Here is a 20,679-nt window from a genome sequence, read left to right as displayed (position 1 = left end):
ACTCAGCGGGCCAGCTGTCCAGGGCCTCTGCCAGGACAGCCACAAGGGGAGCATTTCAGACAGCGATCTCCACTGAGCCTCTCAGATCCTGCCTCCCCAACCCCTACCACCAACCCGACTGCCACTGCCTGACAGGTGTTTTCCCAACTCCAGAGGCAGTGGATTTTGGGGAGTGTTGAGCCAATAAGATTTCTCCTTAGGGGGAGGGCGTGGCTACATGGGTCAGAGCAGGGGCGGGGCTTGCGCCGCGGAGGAAAGCCTAGCTGGTTGCGTGGAGGGTTGTTTGATTCCCACCCCCCCCACTCTTTTTTTTCTTTCTTTCTTTTCTTTTCTTTTTTAATTTTTTTTAAAAAAATCTTTCTCCCTGAGTCCGATTAATTTCTCTGTGGGGCTGCGGCTGGAGACCGCGGAGCGTTGGAAATGACGCTCGGAGCTTTAATTACTGCAATGGCTGGACAAGTGTAAGGAAAGCTGACAGTGGGAAAAAAAGGGGGACAGCATCGGGGAGAAGCAAAGAATCATCCCCCCCTCCCTTTCCCTCCAGATTTGGACAGGTGGTGCAAGGAGACCGAAGAGAGAGCTGAACATAGCACGGTTTTGGAGGGAGAGGCCGGAACCCTGCTGCCTCTTTGCAATCAACTTTTTTTGGGAGCCTTTATTTTCCCCTCTTTCTTTTTATTGTTGACCAACCAGTGAGAAGGAGAGCGAGCGAGCGAGAAAGTGAGGAGTGAAGGAGCGAGCGGAGGATCACTCCGGGAACTAGCTGAAGGCTTGTGCTCAGAGCACGAGCCGCACAGTCGCGCACACTCCCACCAGCGCGCCCTCCTCCGCGGTCCCTTGCTGGGTCCGCGGGTCCCGGGTCCTGGAAGCCGTCACCAGCGCCGACTGGCTCGCCAGCCCCGGGAAGCCGGTGCACCGAGCGCGCCGCGCCCGCCCCCCTCGCGCCCCCCACGCGCTCTCGGCTGAGCGGGGGGGAGATCTCCTCCGCGTGCCCGCAAGTGGCTATGGTATTTGGACATGTAATTGTCAGCGCGGGATCTGAGACTTGCCCAAAATGAAGCTGGCGACGGGACTGTGGGTCTGGGGGAGCCTTCTGGTGGCAGCGGGGACCGTCCAGCCCAGCGCTTCTCAGTCAGGTGGGTCGCGGTCTTGCGGTTCCCTGTCGCGCTCCAGCTGTTGAACCCGCCACCACCTCCGGTGGCTCCCTTCTCTCCCTCGCCCCTCTGTTGCCCTCCGGCTAGAGGGACCCTAGGGACCGGGCTTCTGTCTTGGGTCTCCCCTCTCTCCATCCCAAACTTACCTTTGTGTGTGCGTGCGTGTGTTTTTTATTAATGCCACAAACGACTTCGCTTTCCTGCCTCCCTCTGTATTATTGTCCCCCCTCCTCGCCCTCTCTTTAGCCCCCTTCTTTCTTTCTCGCGCGTTTTCTGGGAGCCTAAGCGGGATCGCTTCTGGTAGCGCCCGTTGTTCGGGCAGTGGGAGACCTAACCCCTTCAGTGGAGGTTCACTCTTCCTCGGGCTGGGAAGAGGGGGAATAATAAAATCAAACCAAACCGGAGAATCGCTGCACCTCTTCAGGCCGCCAGGAGGTTCCGGGGCTGAGCCTGGCTGGCCTTCCCGGGGTGCAGGGCTGCGGCGGAGGCGGCCGGGGAGCCGGGCTTGGCACCTGAGCATGCAGGCGCGCGGCCGGCGGCCCGAGGTTCCCGTACCCTGCGGGGTCGCATCGGACGCGCAGCCTTAACCGGGCAGCTGGAGCGCACCGGGTGCGAGCCTCGGCCAAGGGCCAGGGACTCTGGGCCTTCTTATTTGACATCTCAGGGCTGTCTTTCGATTGACTTGGGGCGAGAAAGGAGGGAGGCTGGCTCGCCTGCCAGCCTGGTCTCTTTTAAAAAAAAAAAAAGCCTGGTATACAGAGCCCGGAGCAGGGCCTTCCCTCCCGGTGCTTGGTCTTGGCTCCGGGAAGAGTTCTTCCAGTAGTGCAACTTGGGGTTGGCCTGAACTTCTGTTTACTGCCCCGCCAGGCTGCAGAGCCCGCGGGTGGCGCTCATTGACTTAGCCCGAGGCGGGCCGGGTGGCAGCTTCCTGAGCGCGGTCACTGTTGGCCCGATCGCCCAAGCCCTAGGTATTTGGGCAGAAAAACGACTAATTGACCCCGAGAGGCAGCGCAGTGTCACTGGTTTGCTTGAGAAGCCAGGGCCAATGACAGTAGCTGCGATGTAGAGGAGCTCAAAGTTTTTTGACTCTTGGGAGTTTCCCCGGGATGAGAGGAGGGGACGTAAAAGGACTAAGGAGAGCCAGTGTGTCTGATCCGACCGAGAGGGGCGAGAAGAGGGCTTCTGGAGAAGGCAGAGTGATTTCCGGAACCTTCCGAGGCCGGTGGCGGGAACGTGGGAGTCAGCACGAGAAGATAGAGCGTTCAGGAGTGGCGACAGGGAGAGCTTCAGGTCCCTAGAGGGTGTCCTTCTGACCTCACCGAGAAAGCGGCGGCTGGCTAGTTTTCCCGCTCCGCCCCCGCTCCCGCCTCTTCCTCCTCGCCTAGTAAATAACAAGTTACAATCTCTGGGCTGTTCAAAATGACCTTCGAATGGCACATGTTCGCCATTTGTGCTGGCCCTTCGCAGACGCCCAGTGACTCCGAAATTCTTCGTGCATACCAGATCCTGCGCTCCAGACACCTCTGGAATAGCCGCAGCCAGGACTTGAGATTCCAGGCGGCCGCCTAGATACATCCCATTCTAGCTCCCCAACTCGGAGCCCTTTGCCTTTCCCCTCAATGGGTTGATTATGCACACGGACCCATTCAAAGACACTCGCAACTGTCATGCAGGCTTAGCCGAGAGGAATTTCTATCAGGCCACCCTACCGGGGGGTTGTCTGGCATGGCCTGGGCCGCTGGGGTATCCCAGCTTCAAGTCCACAGCAATTTGGTATTAACTCTGCAGCTCCCGGTTGAGCCATGGCGCACAGCTCTTTTCAGAATTTAGGCAAGGAATGTAATCCAAATTAGTTCTGCAGCTGTCCCCTCCCGCGTCTCAGACGACACCAGCTTGCGCCTCAGCTCTCTCTGCTCTTTTCCCTGGGCGAATCAGACCCACAAGTGAGCCCATTTAGAAGCAGGAGGATTAGCTTGCCTTTGTTGTTTCCTGTTGAAATTCTGGGGGCACAAAAGAGAGCCTCACTTGTTCAAAACACAAAGTGATCTATATAAAAGGGCCGCACAAAGGAAAGCTCTCGGGTGCATCCTTTGGAATAATTGCAACAAGAACAAGCCTACTTAGGTGATCTATTGGAAACTGTCTGTGCCCCCAGGGACTTTTTTTTTTTCAGGCGGCTCCACTGCACCTGGCAGAGAAAGTTCAGCTGGTTTTAATGTAGTGCTACTATAAAAACAAGTCGCTGTCTGGTGAGAGCGAGGCTCTGTGTTTGCGGCTGTGCATGTGTGTGGCTGTCTCTCCAAGTAAATACATACCGCGCGTCTCCTCTCTCGCGGCTAGCAGTCAGCAGCAGTTTGGAGGAGTTTGTATTGGTCCAAATGAGAAATTAAGTGCGGATAAGTAAACTAAGCTGCCAGAGGGCGACAAGATGTTGAGTGAATTGCTTTTAGATGAAACAAATTAAGGAAACGAGGGAAGACAATCTGCTTTTCGCATTATTAGACACGCTTGGAGTTCAGGGGAAAGTGGCATATTTTTGAAATGCTAATTTCTTAAGCAGAAGGAATGCACCTTATTTACTGCTGTATGTGAACAGAATAAAAACATACAGTGAGTGGGTGATCCTCTTGTAAGATCTTCGAGGTGTTTCATGGGAAAAGTGTACGGAAGAAAACTTGGCTTTTTCTTTTGCAAGAGAAGGAAAAAGTAAGCTTTGGAGTAGTTGAAAATAATCCCAAGGAATTTATGTCTCATTAGCGGTGATAAATTTATTAAGTGTTTTAGTCAAAGGCCTTTATATGACAGCTCCACCTGGAGGAATGATTCTAAAATGTTTGCCCTCTTTCTGGGGTTGAACTATCAATATCGCTGTTGTACTGAAATAAAAATGTATAGTTGTGACGAAGTGACATTCTCTCAAGCCTTAATATGAGGTAGCCTTAATATCATCTTCCTTCTTAGGTGCAAGCTACTGAGATCCCTTGCTTTTCATTTCATTAAAGTGCACACATATCCTGTACAATTAAGGTACATATTCCCCTCCCCCAATCTTTCAGTGGTTTTCTACATTTGAGAAGAAACTGTGAATGAAACTTATTATATTATGAGAAAAATATTCCATAGGCTTAAATAATGCATCACCCCCCCTTTCTCTTTCAGAGTGCATTTGCAGCGAGCATGACCATAGGTATACTATCCCCTTTTGTTCCTTTAATTTTGAAAACCACACATTTGTACCGGATAGCTTTATAGAAGAACATTTTTTTTTTTCCATTCAGAATACATCTAAATAGATAAATACCTCCCACTGTAGTTTCAAATTACCTGAGAACACGGTAAGTTTCTATGGTTGAGATGAAGTGGAATAAGTGTGCTTCTCTTCTGATTCCTTGTTTTTCTCTTCAGCTCAACTGCCTTTATTTTAGACATGCACAAAAAGTTAAATTTCTTAAGAATCAAGCATTTGCATACATACATACACACATACATACATATATATATATATATATATATATATATATATATATCATTTAGTCTCTGGAAATGTGTCTTAATTAGGAAATGGCATCAGAATGTTTATTGGGGCTTGTATGTGCTGATGATTTATGTATTTTTTATTCTGACCTGAGCACAGTGTTGGCATTGGCTGCTTTTTTGCAGTTTGTATTCACTTGATAGAAAATCATATTTCCTCCTCAAAGTGGATTCAAGTATTTAGTATTCATGAGCTTTCATCTCTTTGGTTCTTAAATAGAAATGCTATTTATCATCTGTCTTACACATTCACCCTTTCCATTACTACGGATTCCTTACATATTATTTATTGAGTTTAGGCACATGTGGATATATATATATATTTCCCTTCCACCACTAAGTGCATTCATTTTTTGTGTGTCTGTCCCAGCAACCTGCCACTCAGCCACCGCAGGAGTTCTCTAAGCCAGTTTTCATTCCTCCTCTCGGATAAATCTGATATGGCTGGCTGGCTGAACAATCGTAAGCCATTCCATTGCTCAGATTTATTCCCGAAAAGAAAATAAAACGGCATCGATCCCAGATCACAGGGGCATCTCAAAAGCCCAGACTCCAAGGCCCAATTTTCCCACAGAGAAGTCCCTCTTTTCCTTGTGGGCTCCTGCTTTTTTCCCCTTGACCATGGTAAGGTGGATGACTGCCGTGTGACAAAGGCTACTGAGAGAAAGAATTGTGCTCTTAGTATTCTCTGGAGCTTGATTACAGCCACCTTGCGATTAATGGCTCCGGAAAGTGAGCATTTTACACAAGAGCTTCAATGTTGCATGGCATGTGTGTGTGTGTGTGTGTGTGTGTGTGTGTGTGTGTATTGTGTCTGCTCAATTACTATCAAAAAATTAGTTTGTGTTTTCAAAAGAGTGTTGACTTTTGGTTTTGCAGTGTTGTGCTGCTGTTGGGGTACCCCAAACCTGAATGAAACAAATGATTAGAAGGGATACACTGCTTCCAGCAAACTTATTGGCATTTGATCTGCTTAATTTCAAGCCTCTGATGGATACTTTTTTTTTGTAGATATGTTAATAGCTAATGTTGAAATTAGCTAACACGTGGTCACATCTACAAGACTATAATAAATGTCAAATATAAAATGCCAGGACCATCCTGTTATTCTTTACAGAAATAAGCTAAATATGCCATTGTGGACAGAAGTCATAATACAAGTCCCCCCCCACCCCCCAGATCACATCATCATAGGTGGTCTGTTATATTAACATCTCACCATATGAAACTAACTTGGCCCCCTTTTCCTAACACTCATTTTGTGTGACATAATTATTGAGTAGTCAGAGAAAATAATTTCATTATTGCTAGTAGAGTTATTGATATGAATTTATAGATCTGAGAAAGTATTTTGACTTATTTATTTGCTCTGAATGAAAATGGCGATAGTTCCATGTATCTTGAAATCAGAGCACGTCTGCATAATTTTAAGGAGACTTTACCTGCTTCTACCTGCTCTAAGGCAGCACAGACGGTAACCATAAGGTTTAAATCAGGACTTCTACATCCTCGGGATAGTTCTTCTAGGGTCTTAATGTTGTCAGAATATCATTCCATGTCCCTGTGAGGTGGATTACCTGGGGGTGGGGGACCAGCAGGGGATGCATGTAAGATACTACGTATTTCTCTACTGTGTAGCAGGTTTCCACAACAATGAGTTTAAAGCCTTTTGTGATGCTGAGATATATTCTAGTAACCAGTTATTTGTTTTTGTACATGATACTCAAGTTGTACATACAATTAAAACATTTGTACATATGTTAATAAACACAACATAAACTCCCTTGTGGGATGTCTCTGGGAAGCACATGTTTAAAGAAACAAGGAGGTTCCTGACTTCATAGCACTTGCTCATGAAAACTCTTTCTCTCAAATAAAACTTTTCTGAGTTGCTTTGTTATCTTTTCAGATTTTAATGTTCATGTATCTTTCTGAGTTGTCAATATTTTGACACATTTATTGTGCATTTGTTTTTCTAGGCTTTAGCAACAAGCTTTAAAGTCAGTTTTTTTTTTAAGCTGGTTTTGTGTTGATAAGTAAGTCATTTGCAGATTTAGAGAGAGAGAGAAACCTGATGCACTGGGTGGTGGTTTAGGGGTGCTGATGCTAAAGAGGTTTTTGAAGAGGGAGTTAGTGTCTCCTAGTTATTGTTAAGTAAATGATTGCTTATAGGCACATCATTTTGCACAACTCCAGGGGGCAGCAGACTCACAGGGAATTTAATAAGGATGGCAGTGTCTGCACTGCGGGTAGTACATCAGCAGCTCTGGGACTGAGTAATTCTAAGGAATAAAGCACTGAAAGAAATGTGAGAGTTGAGGGTTCTGGTCTAAGCCTTTGAGAAAGCTTGGGTTAGACTCCCAGCCTATTTACACACCGCTGTTGGTGTTAAATTTGTTGCCTCAACTATTAGCGTCTTGAATTTTTAAAATTATTCCATCAGAAATGGTTGATTGATTAAACCTACATCGGAGAAGAATCAATTGTTTTAAGATTATTTTTTTGTGAGTCGGTTTCCTATTATTTAGTAGGCTCTTGTGTGTAGACCTAGCATAGAAAGCAAGTTTTATAGTTCGGTTGTTTCTTTGTTCATTTTTGTTTTTTTAAGCTGAAGAGAAAAGCTGACTTCTTGGCACCTACTTGAGGGTCTTTGGTGTTTCTTTCTTTCCCCTCTGCTGGTCTCTTCTTCTCCATTCTGGCTTCAGAGAAACCTAGTTCCCTTTACAAGATACTGATTTTGTCTTGTCTTCTCATTTTTGTGAAGAACTTAGAGTCAAATGGAGTGTTATTCCCAGTATTATTATTTTCCATAAAATACATAGAAGGGCTTGAAACACATGTAGACACTTCAGTGAACAAATAAAAGGTTTTGTCAGAGAGAATAACACAATTTGCAAGACCCAGATCCATTCCAAGGGCTTACTCACACTGTATAGCTTTTTCCACAACAAAGAATGTGTGAGCATCATTATCACTGTTGTATCTGGGTCATCATATTGGATCGCATATATAATTCATGCAATAGAGTGATGATTAAAAATGTAGCACATTGTCAGGAAAACTCTAAGAGGATGTATGTCTGATTTTCTAGGCCTAGATCTTCTAATCCACACAGGAGCAAGCAACACTAATATCTATATATAATGGTACTTTTAAGCATCCTTTATTCCCTGAGACCTTAATCTATAATAAACAATGTATTTACTTGAATAAAATGGATTGTAAACAATAACTGGTTAGATCTTCACCACTAAGCTAGTGAATTCCCTTAACTATCAAATCCAAGGAAATCTATTGGATTCATCCAGACCTATACCGAATCCAAGGCTCTTATTTCTAAGACAACTTTGCTTTCTTATGCCATTTATTCTTCGAACAACTACATAAGGGAAGCTTTCAATACTGAGACTTTATGGATTTGTTTCTATGGTACAAGTGCCTGTCTCTAACTGGCTCTTCTACAAGATTCTGCCTCTGGGCTTTGTGACTTTGACTTTCAGTGCTGTTGATCCAACCTTAACTCTGCCTTGTCATGGATGAGCTCCTTCAAACGCATGTGCTTTCTTGAGCGCATAATCTTGTGGACCCTAGTGACAGACTGGAAATTTGAAACTTGTTCTGGCCGAAAGAGTCACTTCCTGTTAGGAACTGGAAGAGGAAATAAACCTTCCCCCATTTATAAAAGATTAACACAGACACCGTGAGACTTCCTATGCGACATCATTAGACATCTCCGGTGAGAATATCTCATGATCATTGCTCTTAATCATGTTATTTCCAATATTGTAAGGTTACTGAAGCATGCTACACACCATTAAGAATACAGAAGATGCAGTCTTTGAATGCTGGCAGTTAAAAGAATAGAGAGCAAGCTTCTATACTTCTATACACCTGCACATAGATGCATACACCCTATTGCCAGTTTTGAAATGCAATTTAAAGATGTTTAAAGAGAACAAAATAAACACTAATTAACCCCCCACCAAGCCTTATCTATGTTAACAATCAGTTTTACTTGCGGAATCTTTATTCCTGTTTTGACTTTTACTCATGTCTGTTTCCATGTATTTCTGTATTGATCACTACCTGTGGTAAGTCCTTAATGAACATGGTGATCATGGTCAGCCTTCAGGAAGGCTGTCTTTCTCTCCTTTCTGCTAGGGTGTCTCCTGGATGATTTGGGTGATAACAATGACAATGGCTTTTATGTATCATTCCCCTTTTCAAGATCGGCTTTCATTCCTGGCCAGGGAAACTCAGTACAGGTGGTAGAAGGCAGGGACTATTGTGGACTAGGAAAATTCTTTTTCTTGATATCTTTGTTCTTATTTTCTGTGGGCCTGCAGAATATACCAGTGTTAGTTTCTTCCTGTGGGAATCTCTCAAAACAACAGTCTAATGGAATGTTTTGTTCACATACATTAACTACTTTCATATTTAGAAGTTCCTTTGACTAACCGTATTTTCTATAGGGATATAAATTAGACCAGTTTGTTCTTAAGAAAATTTGGCAGCACGGTTTTTATTAAAATCTGTCCTTAAGTTTCTTCAAAAATAAAAAGCTTAGAAAGGCCAAGAAAATCCTCTTTACTGGACTCCTTGTCTCTAAGACCTTCCTACCATGGCTAGATGAACATCTTAATACAGCACATCAATTATCCAAGTTTTAATTCTGAAATATTTTATATAAGTCATTGTGAGGCCCAAATATTGCTTAAATTGTCTCTAATTTTATTTTTAATTATGGCTTAGAGTTTCTTAAGATGTATTCTATCCAAAAGCCAGGCTACCTTACCCAGTGTTGGATGATGCTGTGATAAAAATAAAAAAAATAATAACCTTTTATCCCATGCTAGCTCTGGCCTGTAAGACCACATGGCACTGTGGGGCATCCTTATCTTAGTGGTTCCACTCTGCCTATAAGTACTCACAGACCCTGGCTTCTTTTGACCCAGGCAGGATCCACACTGCCTGCCCCGGCTGCTTGTGTGTCAGGTGGTCCATGTGTTGATTTCACTCACTTTCCCTTGGCATGTTGTTGTCAAGCCTTTCACACACACACACACACACACACACACACACACATACACACACACACACACACACACACACACACACACACACACACACACACACACACACATCTCACCCTGCAGGCCCCTCGCACCCTCACCTCACGCAGGCAACAGAGCTGGAACTGCTGGTTCTCAGCTGTCCATAAGCCATTGCTTTCACACACTGTCATCCATGACCTGTCATAAACATGACTCAACAATCAATAACTTATCAAACAGATTTATATGTTAAATTCTCAATCCACAATTCCTCCACACAATAGGCTTACAATCAGTTGGTAAAGAGATAAACCACTCACCTAGATAAGATAAATTGACCTATAGAAATCTATCCCTAGAATGTATACATATCTACTCATGAGTAGCTCAGAGGAGATGGGTCATCTTCGTCTTCTATCTCAAATCTCCCGCTTCTCCACCTCTTCTGCCTTACCACAACTTTTGTCCCTGTTGACTCCCTACTGTCCAATCAAATACTGTCTTGACATCAGCCTACACCATGACTGTGACTAATTTATTGTATTTATCTCTGCTCACTCCCTACTTGTAATTCATGCTTTATTTGATGCCTTATGCATGAAAAGGGGTTTTAAATAGTCTAAGTTCACTTTGAATTGCTTCTATACCTTATCTCTCCCTTCAGGTTATTACGGTAACCTTTGAACCTTATCAACATCATTCTTTGCACCTATTATATGGGTCTTGCTTTTTGGAGCAAGTTCCTATCTCCTGGCTAATATGAACCAAAGACATAGTAAGCCTTTAAAGTATTTTATAAACCAAAGAACAATATACACTTGCTGGAATAATTTTTAAGTTTACCCATACACGTTTTTCATTTGTAATTAAATCATATAGTGCACAGTGCAAGCTGTTCTAAAACATAAATACAGATTTCATAATAATAGATATTAGCTATGTTTACCCAGCGTGTTTCTTTGGTTGCCTTTGTGTGAGTCGGAAGCTATTTCTTCAAGTGGAGTCTTTCCAAGGTTGTATAATTTAACCCTTGCCCATTTTTAGAGCTCGCTCATAATGTGATATCAAGTCTTTCTGTTCATTTTATTTTTGGCAAGTTGAAAAAATGTGAATATTATTTTTAAAAACCGTGTATGTGTTTTTTAATCCACTATTTTTAGGTTAAATGGTAATTACTTCCCCACTGCTTCTTCATCACTTGCTTTTAAAGTTTTAATCTGTTTAAGCACTAGGGATTTACCAACCACTAGCGATGTACCCTCTGGAGGTTGGGGCCATATTAAAAACCAGGGAGCAGCAGTTGAAGATATTGCTTAGTTTTCAGAAGCATGAGTTACCCGTACATAGGACAAACGTTTGATGTCTGGTGTGACGGTTTGTATATGCTTGGCCCAGGGAGTGGTACTATGTGGAGGTGTGGCCATGTTGGAGTAGGTGTGTCACTGTGGGAGTGGGCTTTAAGACCATCATCCTAGCTGCCTGGAAGTCAGTTTCCACTGGCAACATTCAGATGAAGATGTAGAACTCTCAGCTCTGCCTGCAATGTGTCTTCCTGGACACTGCCATGCTCTCACCTTGATGAAAACAGACTGAGCCTCTGAACCTGTAAGCCAGCCCCAATTAAATGTTGTCCTCTTAAGACTTGCTTTGGTCATGGTGTCTTTTCAAAGCAGTAAAACCCCAACTAAGACACCTAATATGTACGTCAGATGGCCAACAACCACCTGTAACTGAAACTCCATGGGTCTGATGCCTCTGGCTCTTGAGGTACGTTCTTACCAATGTACATGTGGTGTACACTCACACAGACACACACATAGACACATGATCAAAAGTAAAGTACATGTGAAAAAAATCAAAGGAGCAGATATAAGAAGTTTCAGACAACAAACTTTTCTTTCCTAAGGACAACTGACTGAAATGAAGCACACTATAAAATATGTCATTAAGTGATCTTGTAAATTTTGGGGAAGAATATTTGCTTTCAGGGAAACTCTAATCTAATAAGAGCTTCGTGATAAATGAATTAGAGACAGAATGTGACATTTTCTATTTCTAGATAGATGTGATAATATAACTTTGTAATAGCTAAGGTTTCTCAGGATCCTAAAATAGACAACTAGACATATGCTTACCATTTTGAAGGGCTCTGTAAAGAAAGCACTAGCAATGAAACCGAGCAGGGAAATGATGGGGGTTCTCTTTGATGCTCTTTTAGATGACTGACTTGTATTCTGAAAATGGCTGATGTGCTTGGAGCATTTTTTAAGTGCAAAACTCTACCAGGAAAAAAAAAAAAACTATATCTAAACATTCTTTCCACGCTGCAAGTCACCTTACTATAGGGAACTGCCAACCATCTAGGCCACCAGGGTGCACTGACTGTACCCTGTAAAGAAGTCTTTAGGAGTTGAGAGTCTAATTGGTCTTTTGTTATTGCAAGAATGTCCCAAGGGCCAGGAGGCTTTCTCTCTGCTTCTTAGGGCCGCTCATATCTTCCTCACAGAAACAAAGGGTACAAAGCTCCACAAAGTCATGGCCCCTTCACCTATCCACCCTCTGTGGAAGGAAGACATCCTCAGCCTTCCAGAGCCTTTCTTCCCTTCAGTTCTGCAACTCTTTCCACTTCCCCTATAATGATATGATGACATGTGTCTGTATTGCAGGCTACATTCACCACATTTGGTTCATGATTGATTTTTTTTTTTTTTTTTTTTTTTGCACAGTCTATGTTAAAAAAACCTTCTCATGTATTTACTCTTCTTGAAAAACAGAAACAAAAACATAGCAGGAGTGTAGCAATATGTTGGAACCCGACTTTGTATGCTTTCCTTTAAAAGAAGAAAACAAGAAAAATAAAATTGTAATGGGACACAGGGCCATGGGACACATAGGTGTGGGGAAGCTCAAAAGTCAGATTTGTATGGTAAGTAATAATCATGTTAGTTACCTGCTGCTGAACACTGTTTAATTTAGGACATGTTTAAAAATGGGTCATGTAAATTTTGTCATGTGTAACTAGTTTAGAACCTAGTATAATGGTACTGTACCATTGCCAATTTTAATATATGACAGCTATATTATTAAGGTCCTGTTCCTTAAAATACAACTCACTGGGGTTTTCATCAACATTATTTATCATGGATAAAATTCCATCTTTGACTTCTACCCTCTGGACAAGCTAAATGTGACACCTTTAGCCACAATCGCCATTATTACTAGCAATGGATGAAACAATGCATCTAAATTAAAAGCAGCAGTCAAGGGCCATAGACCTTTGGTGATATTTTTAACTAATGTATTGGTACATGTGAGAAACAATAAGGGGGTTAGTGCTAAAGTCATACACTTAGTATGTAAAATTCATCAGCTAAATAGTTAATATTTCCCAGTTGTTAACTTCATATTTAGCAGCCCACTATCTCCCGAGATGTATCAAAACCTCTAAAGACGTGCTTGGAATTAACAGGACCTGGAGTGATTAGTATTCAGATATAATTCTTTACTGGCCTTGTTATTTTCTTTCTTTTAAGTACATGATGAAGATTGAAAGTATATAGAAAAGAGACTTTGAGATAAATTAAAATAGGCAAAACATTTCACACAAGTGTGAGTGAAAGGAGAATTCATTATTCTTACAGAGCTTACCCTATTGCTTGTGGCCAGAATTAGCACACTGTAAGCCAGGGAAAGAGATAAAACCGACAGAATTGTATATCTAATTTTGTTTAGCTAATTTAGATCTGATATATGCTCTCTTACTTTTAAAAACGGGCCCCATCCCTTCGTGAAAGGTGCATATTAAGACCATCTCTCCCAGTTTAACAGCTTTTGCTCAATATTTATAGACGATGTGAAAATAAATTTCTAAGTTTAGATTTCTTACTGGCAATATGAATACTGTAAAGGCTGATTTATTAGTGGGAAAGAAGAAAAAAAATAAAACAAAAACATTTCAGTTGCTCCTAGTATATCAACAATGAAAACACATAGAAATCTCTGAAACAATCTTTGTTTAGAGGCCACACATGGGGCCTCATGGGTAGTGAGTGGTTCTTTTCAGCTTATGGGTTTGAACTCCCATTATTTTGTGATCATGTGATTTGTGCCTCCCATTTAGTTCAGATTCATTTGTAAACAAGTGACTTATCTGCCTCTCAAATCAATAGGACACAGCTATCCTGAGATCCTTGGGTATTATGAAAAAGTTTTATTATCCAAACGGGAAAACTTCAGTGCAATTTCTAAATAAAGGGAAAAAATGCAGATAAGATTCTTACACGGAGGATATATAAATACATATAACAAAATGGAAATGAGTCATGCACATTTTCTCATGTGTAACTCCACACTTTTTAACATAGTTCAATGGAGCCATGCTATCACTGTGTGAAGAAATACTTTTGTTTATGTAAGCACATATGGCAGTTATCACTTTGCTACACGTGACATTTGAAGGAAGGTGATTCCAGCAAATAGGTAGGAAAAAAATATTATCCATGTTTGGAGACATCACAAGAAGCTTTTCTAAATGAACAGTAAATTAAAAGGCATCAAACCCATGTAGAATTATTCCTATGTCTGTTAGACCTTGGTCATGGCTGAAGACTACATTCTCAACAATCAAACTCACAATAGAAAATAATTCTCACATTTATGAATTGTTCATCTCATCATATTGCTAGTGGTTATTTCAAGGTTAATTCTCCCCCCCCCCCAAACTGCTTCTCTCTTAATTACAGTCTGCAGTAATTGTGCATGTGCTGACAGAGCACATGAAGTTTTCACTTTATCCTGTGTCAAGATCAAAGGATTGCACATGCTCCCTAATGAAAAATATGAAGAAATTATTTCATTCTTTATTTCTTAGTTCTAGGACTTAGGAAACTTTGACATATTAAAAAAATCCCATGAACCCTTGCATAAGATGTGCTGAATACAATATTTTCCATTACCTGCACATGTGTTTCTTTAGATTTTACTGTCTGTTAAAGTAGCAAGGTGCGTTCTTGCTTGACAGAATGTTCCAGTTTCTTTCTCAGAAACCCTTTCCTCAAATGTATCCAGATGCAAAACTAAAGAGTTAATAGTTATTACTCTAATGGGCTTCCATATTTGTCTGGCATGTTCTGTGATTTTCTCTTGTACACCTCTGTTATTGGTGGCTGAATATTCTTAATATTCCTGAACAAATTAACATTTTCCCATGATAGCCATATGTATTGTGTGTGTGTGTGTGTGTGTGTGTGTGTGTGTTCACACTTGTGTGAATACATGTGTGTGCATCCATGGAGGCCCAAAGTTGACATTGGATACCTTTCTATATCGTTTGGCACATTATACATTAGGATGGGACTGAACCCAGAGCTTGCCAAGATCAACTAGTTTACCTAGCCATCTAGATCTGGAGATCTCATATACTTCCTCAATAATGAGATCACAAGATTGTCACAGTGTCTGCCAATATTTTGGATAGGATTTCAGCATCTAAATCTTGGTGCTCATGCTTTCGATGAAGCACTTCCATCCAATAAGTTTTGAAGTAATAAAGGTAAAAATAATTTTGAGTAAAGTTTGCCACAATTCATTTAGTAGTACCAAATCTGAGGAATATGTGTGTATGAGTTAAACATATCATAGCACAGATGGCTGTTTTAATGGCAGGGAGTTACAAAGCAAATGATTAAACCAGGTTCTCTCTGGCCCACAGATTAGTTACGTGAGTGTGACAAACCAAAAGTGTCTGAAAACAGATGCTGAGGAGGGTTTCCGGTGGGTCTTTTGGGTCTGGAATCGGGCTGTTTGGCAGTCACAACAGTTTGAATTTGTGATGGGAATCATGGGTGTCTTAATGACATTGCTTCCTGCTTATTAATTTGTAAGACACTCAGCTGTCACAGGTATGTGCCTGAATAAAGGAGGCCCTCCTCCTTTAGGGTCTCACACCTACTTTCTTCATGTATGGCATTTACAAGAGAAAGAAAACATTTCAAACATGGTTTTGAAAAATTAAAAATATAATCACAACAATTGATAATCTGTGCATAATTATAAAATTATGACAATTGTGGAATCAGCTTGCTTATAGGTTTAGATGTGTAATCAAAAAATACTTTTTTTTAACCACAGAAGGGTGAGATGCTATGTTTTGGAAGAATGAATAGAGAAGTGAGAGCATGCCCACATGGAGATGATTCTGCTTGAGATGGGGACTTGTTAAGGAGCTTTAGTATTTGGATGGCTGTTGTGTAGAAGAGAGATTAGCACTGTTCTCTGTAGCCTTGGAGAACAGAAACACCAACAGCTGCCTAAAACTCCAAGGCATCAGGTTTCATTCAGACACCAACAAGGAGTTTCTCCTAAGGCTTCTCAGAGCTGGGATCCTGTCCCAGGAGGTAGCAAGTTGCTTAGCGTGTGGGGTGATAAGCCATGATCCAGCCACTTCTGTAAGGGTAAGGAGGATGAGGCAGCTGAGGAACAGGTGCACAGCACTGTGGGGGAAGGGACTAGAGCCCATGACTTCTGACAGCCCTCTCTGCACTAACTCTCAGGATTCAGCACAAGCATGTGGTGCCCAGTTGACCTTTCCCAGCCCCAAGCTCAGATTCTGTCTCTATGCCCGTGATTCTAGACCTTCACTTCTCAGTATCCAAGCAGCTCTGCCTTGGCCAGTGACATCCTAAATGCTTCTCAAGACATTGTTTTTTTTCTTCTCAAATATCAAAACAATCCTAATTTTCTTCTATAGGAAACATTTACACATCCAACTCAATATACAACCCCAGTAAATTGCTCTCATCATAAAAGTACAGAATGGAAGCAAACAAGACAGGATGTAACTAAACAAGATAAATAAATACACATTTTTGGTGGTGTTATAGTTTAGGCATATCAGGGAGTATCAAACCTTGGTTTGCAGTTGTGGCTAGATTGTGATCTGTTGAGAAATTATGCACACACACACACACACACACACACACACAAACACACACACACACATACACACATACACACACACACATACACACATACACACACACACATACACACATACACACACACACATACACACACATACACACACAAGAGCTTACCCACAAGACCAAGAGTGAGGATAGAAGGGAATATGTGTGAAAATATGTAGCACTCAATTATGAATATGCCAGCCTTTTCATTAGTCAACCATAAAGGGGTTTACTTCATGACTTTTGGCATTTCTGTTTCTTTTGTTACTACTTTATGACATGTGCTGAAAGATGCATGCCAAAAAGAATGATTTACCTTTTATTTTCCCTTCTGTGCCTGCTCTTTTAAAATTATCTTAGATTTTCTTGTAAGGAAACTGTATTTCTGTGATACAGTAGTGTTTGCCTTGGTCTTTCTGATTCACATACTTCCTTGCTATGGACACGCTGTACCCATTTTTGATGTGTCTAGTGCTGTGTCTTTGTTGGTACTTTGGCATATGCAGTGTTTTCTGAAAACCTACAGGATAGATGATAGTAATCCTCCCCCATAGTAAGGAAACAGAAGCACAAACTTCATGGTTGGCTGGATCTTTAGTTTTGGCAGAAGCAATATTCTATTGTCTGAAATATTACTTATGTTTGTATCTATTTGTACTTCAGTGTTTGTGTATGTGCCACATGTGTGCAAGGTCCCCTAGAAGTCAGAAGAGGGCATCACTTGCCCTAGAATTAAAATTACAGGCAACTGTGAGTCACTGTGTGTTACTAAGAGTCAAACCCAGGTCCTCTACAGTATCAGTAAGTGAGGCTAACTGATGAGCCATCTCTCCATCCCCCAGGGGCAATATTGCAATGATCTATTGAATAAGAGTTGGTTTTAGTCAGGCTTGAATCTTTGGTTATGTATGCACCTTTAAAGATGTAAGCAGTGAAGTCAATACCTTTACAAAAACATTCCTCCCATTTCTACTCCTCTTAAAGATACAGACTTTTATTTTTTAAGTTGCGTGTATGTGTGTGGGTATAGACACATGAGCAGAACTGCCCATGTAGGGAGTCCAAGAAAGAGTCACCCACTACACGATGATCTCTCTGGCTCCTAAACTTGCTACACTCGCTATCCTTTTGCATTAGCTTCCAGAACCCCTGACCCCTGTGTGAATTAATGACATCACTCATCTACCAGGCTCTACTTCCTGCTTCCTCTGCCTGCTCCCTATCTCTATTTGGATGAACCACAATGGCTTCCTCTCAAGCCATTTATATTCAGTGCCGTTTACATCTCTTTGTAAATACAGAATGACCCCTTTATTGGTAAATGGCCAGTAAAATCACATGCAGAATTAATTAAAGGCCTACTAGGTTGGAGCTAGAGAGATATCTCTGAAGAGAACTTGTTATTCTTGTGGAGGACCTGGGTTCAGTTTCCAGTACTCACTTGATGGCTCACAACTATTAATAACTCCACTTCCAGGGGATTTGATTCTCTCTTTTGATTTGTTCAGGCACCAGGCATATATGTAACACACACACACACACACACACACACACACACACACACACACACACATGCAGGTAAAATACTCTTAAAATCACAATGAATTTTGGAAAACCCCTTTAAAAGACATACTGTATCAATATTTATTAAGTAATATTTTGTCCTGATCTTACCAACACGGGCATCATTACTTTTGTCATGTTGCCAACAAAGAAATAGAACCTCAGAAAGATTAGGTGAGTTGCCAAATGGCAAACCTGTGCAGGTAGCCAGCCAGTGATGTCAACAGTCATAATAACTCTTTTTGATCTAAGTGCCAATATTTTGTATATAAAAATAAACACCATCCAAGAACTATATTAATAATATTGATGCCTATAATAACTATTTGGTATCTTTAATTATTTCCTTTGACATCTATTATAATTACTAATGTCTAGAATAATTGAGAAAACATCAAAGTAGACACAGGATCAAGTATGTGACCATTATTTATTTGTTGATAAGATCAAGCTCTCTTTATACACCTCCAATATACTAACCATTTCAATTACCTTCTTAATTCAATAATGTGAATTTAATTATTTAGGATAGAAGCAAAGTCAGGAGTCTTGAGAATGAAGTAGTTGTTTAGAATCACAAATGCCACTATGGTTAAATGTGTAGTCTTTAAAACTCCAGTTATCTCATCTACAAAGAAAATATTATTTTCATACCAACTGCATAGTGGCAGAGATTAAAAAAAAAAAACTTATCAGGTCCATAATGAGAAAGAAATAAGTGTGAATGATTTTATGTATAGTTTTGTGGGAGAAAGAGGAAACCTGACTTTGCAGTACACACTTGTCATTTCAGCTCTTCTGAAGCTGAGATAGTAGGGTCACAAATCCGAGGCCTTTATGATTCATACAGTGATGTTTTATCTCAAATTTAAACAAAAATAACTCAGTTCTCTTTAAAAAAGAATATTGTAAGTTTAAAGTTACAGAGCATCCAGGCTGAGAATGTATACTTCCTTTTCTCATAAACTGGACTTGAGTTTTTATTTTCTTGTGTTTACACACAGGGGATGTAATGGTTTGTAGGATAAATGTATACCCAGACTCAAACAGTATAAGTAGACTATTTGGGGAAGGAATTGTCTTTCTCTGAGGGGCAGTATTCTCAAATCATTTTTCCTTCATATTCCATTTTTATAGTTTTGGTATTAAAAAGAGAAGCTTAGAGAGACAGTTTTGTTCCAAAGATTTATGTTTACCCTGCAAGCCCAAATCGCTGGCCTTTCATCCTGACTGTTTTTTAAAGTGCGTTCTCCTTCAAGAGAAAATGGTTTTTAATCAAATTCATGAGGTAACTTTTTATATTTTTATAGATATTTCAACTTTTAAAGATAGGACACAACTAATGTGCTTTTGGAGAAATTTTTTAATGCTAGAGAGAAATGAAAGATTTATATACAAATTCAGAACAGATTGTTTTATGTAGACAGGAGCGAATGGATTGTGATTATTAAATATCTCCCCCATTTTGTGTCTACTGCAAAGAATAGGCTAAATTGTGTGCATGTTAAAATTCAGGTTTGGAGTTCATAGCGTTATGTCAATCATATTCCCTGGGGGACTTACATTTTTCTACCCTAAAGCTTACATAATTTGGAAACATGTTACAAATGAGAAACAAGAACCCACGTCTTCTAATGTTGACCCTATTTTTTTAATAGCCAGTGAGTCATGTTTTTAAAAGCTGCTTTTTTATATCTCCCAAGGTAAAATGTTAAAAAAATACCACGATTGCCTTTTTTTTTTTTTTGCACAACATTTAATGAAATATATCTACACTATTCTCTGTGGGCTGAGAGGTAGGGAGGGACCTTTGTGCACATCTCTGCCAACTGTCATTGTCTCCTTCAGCTGACAGGTGGTGCTCCAAAACAACAGGGCAGGAGAAATGTGTCAGACTGCTATCAGTTTCTGAACAAGCCAGAAGCTGAACCCTTAAAGAGAGGTTGGGCATGAAGCAATTGAATTATTATTTACTTTTTAATGTGAGGGCATTGACTACAACAACAACAACAAAAAAACTATGTACAAGCAAAGTGTTTTGTAATTTTAATTGTCCTTTAGCTACATGACATGGGGATTTCATGTAGCTTCAACAATACTTTTTACTCAAATGAAATTCAGTTTTAATATTTATATTACTAATATGATTAATAACATAAAATTATATACAACATATTATTTATAAATAATATAATAAATAAAATACATATAAGCATATAATGTATTTTATAATAAATTCTAATAAATATTAAATTATCAATATACATATTTCAATTGGATATTAAATCATAATTCACACCAATTTACTGATATTTGCTCATAGAGTTTGTTATTACTTTCAACATTCATTTTAAGCACGTTTGCTTCTGGGATTTAGAACACACAAAAGTGTTAGCTCCCAAGATCTCT

General features: G+C 40.6%; 1 protein-coding gene across 2 annotated transcripts in view; it reads left to right on the top strand.

The window, feature by feature from the left end:
• Positions 1-1,054: 1,054 nt before the first annotated feature.
• ERBB4 (erb-b2 receptor tyrosine kinase 4) overlaps positions 1,055-20,679 on the top strand; it is a gene marked incomplete at both ends in the record, with an annotated part of 1,001,312 nt that continues 981,687 nt past the window's right edge. For both annotated transcript variants that reach the window (XM_080932825.1, XM_080932824.1), the window contains one exon: positions 1,055-1,136. In XM_080932825.1, the coding sequence (XP_080788951.1) occupies positions 1,055-1,136 (82 nt within the window). The remainder of the gene's footprint in view (positions 1,137-20,679) is intronic.

This window comes from Micromys minutus, assembly GCF_963924665.1.
Source record: "Micromys minutus genome assembly, chromosome: 19".
NCBI lineage: Eukaryota > Metazoa > Chordata > Mammalia > Rodentia > Muridae > Micromys > Micromys minutus.
The sequence above is the reverse complement of the archived record's forward strand: the minus strand, read 5'-3'. Positions and strand labels throughout refer to the sequence as shown.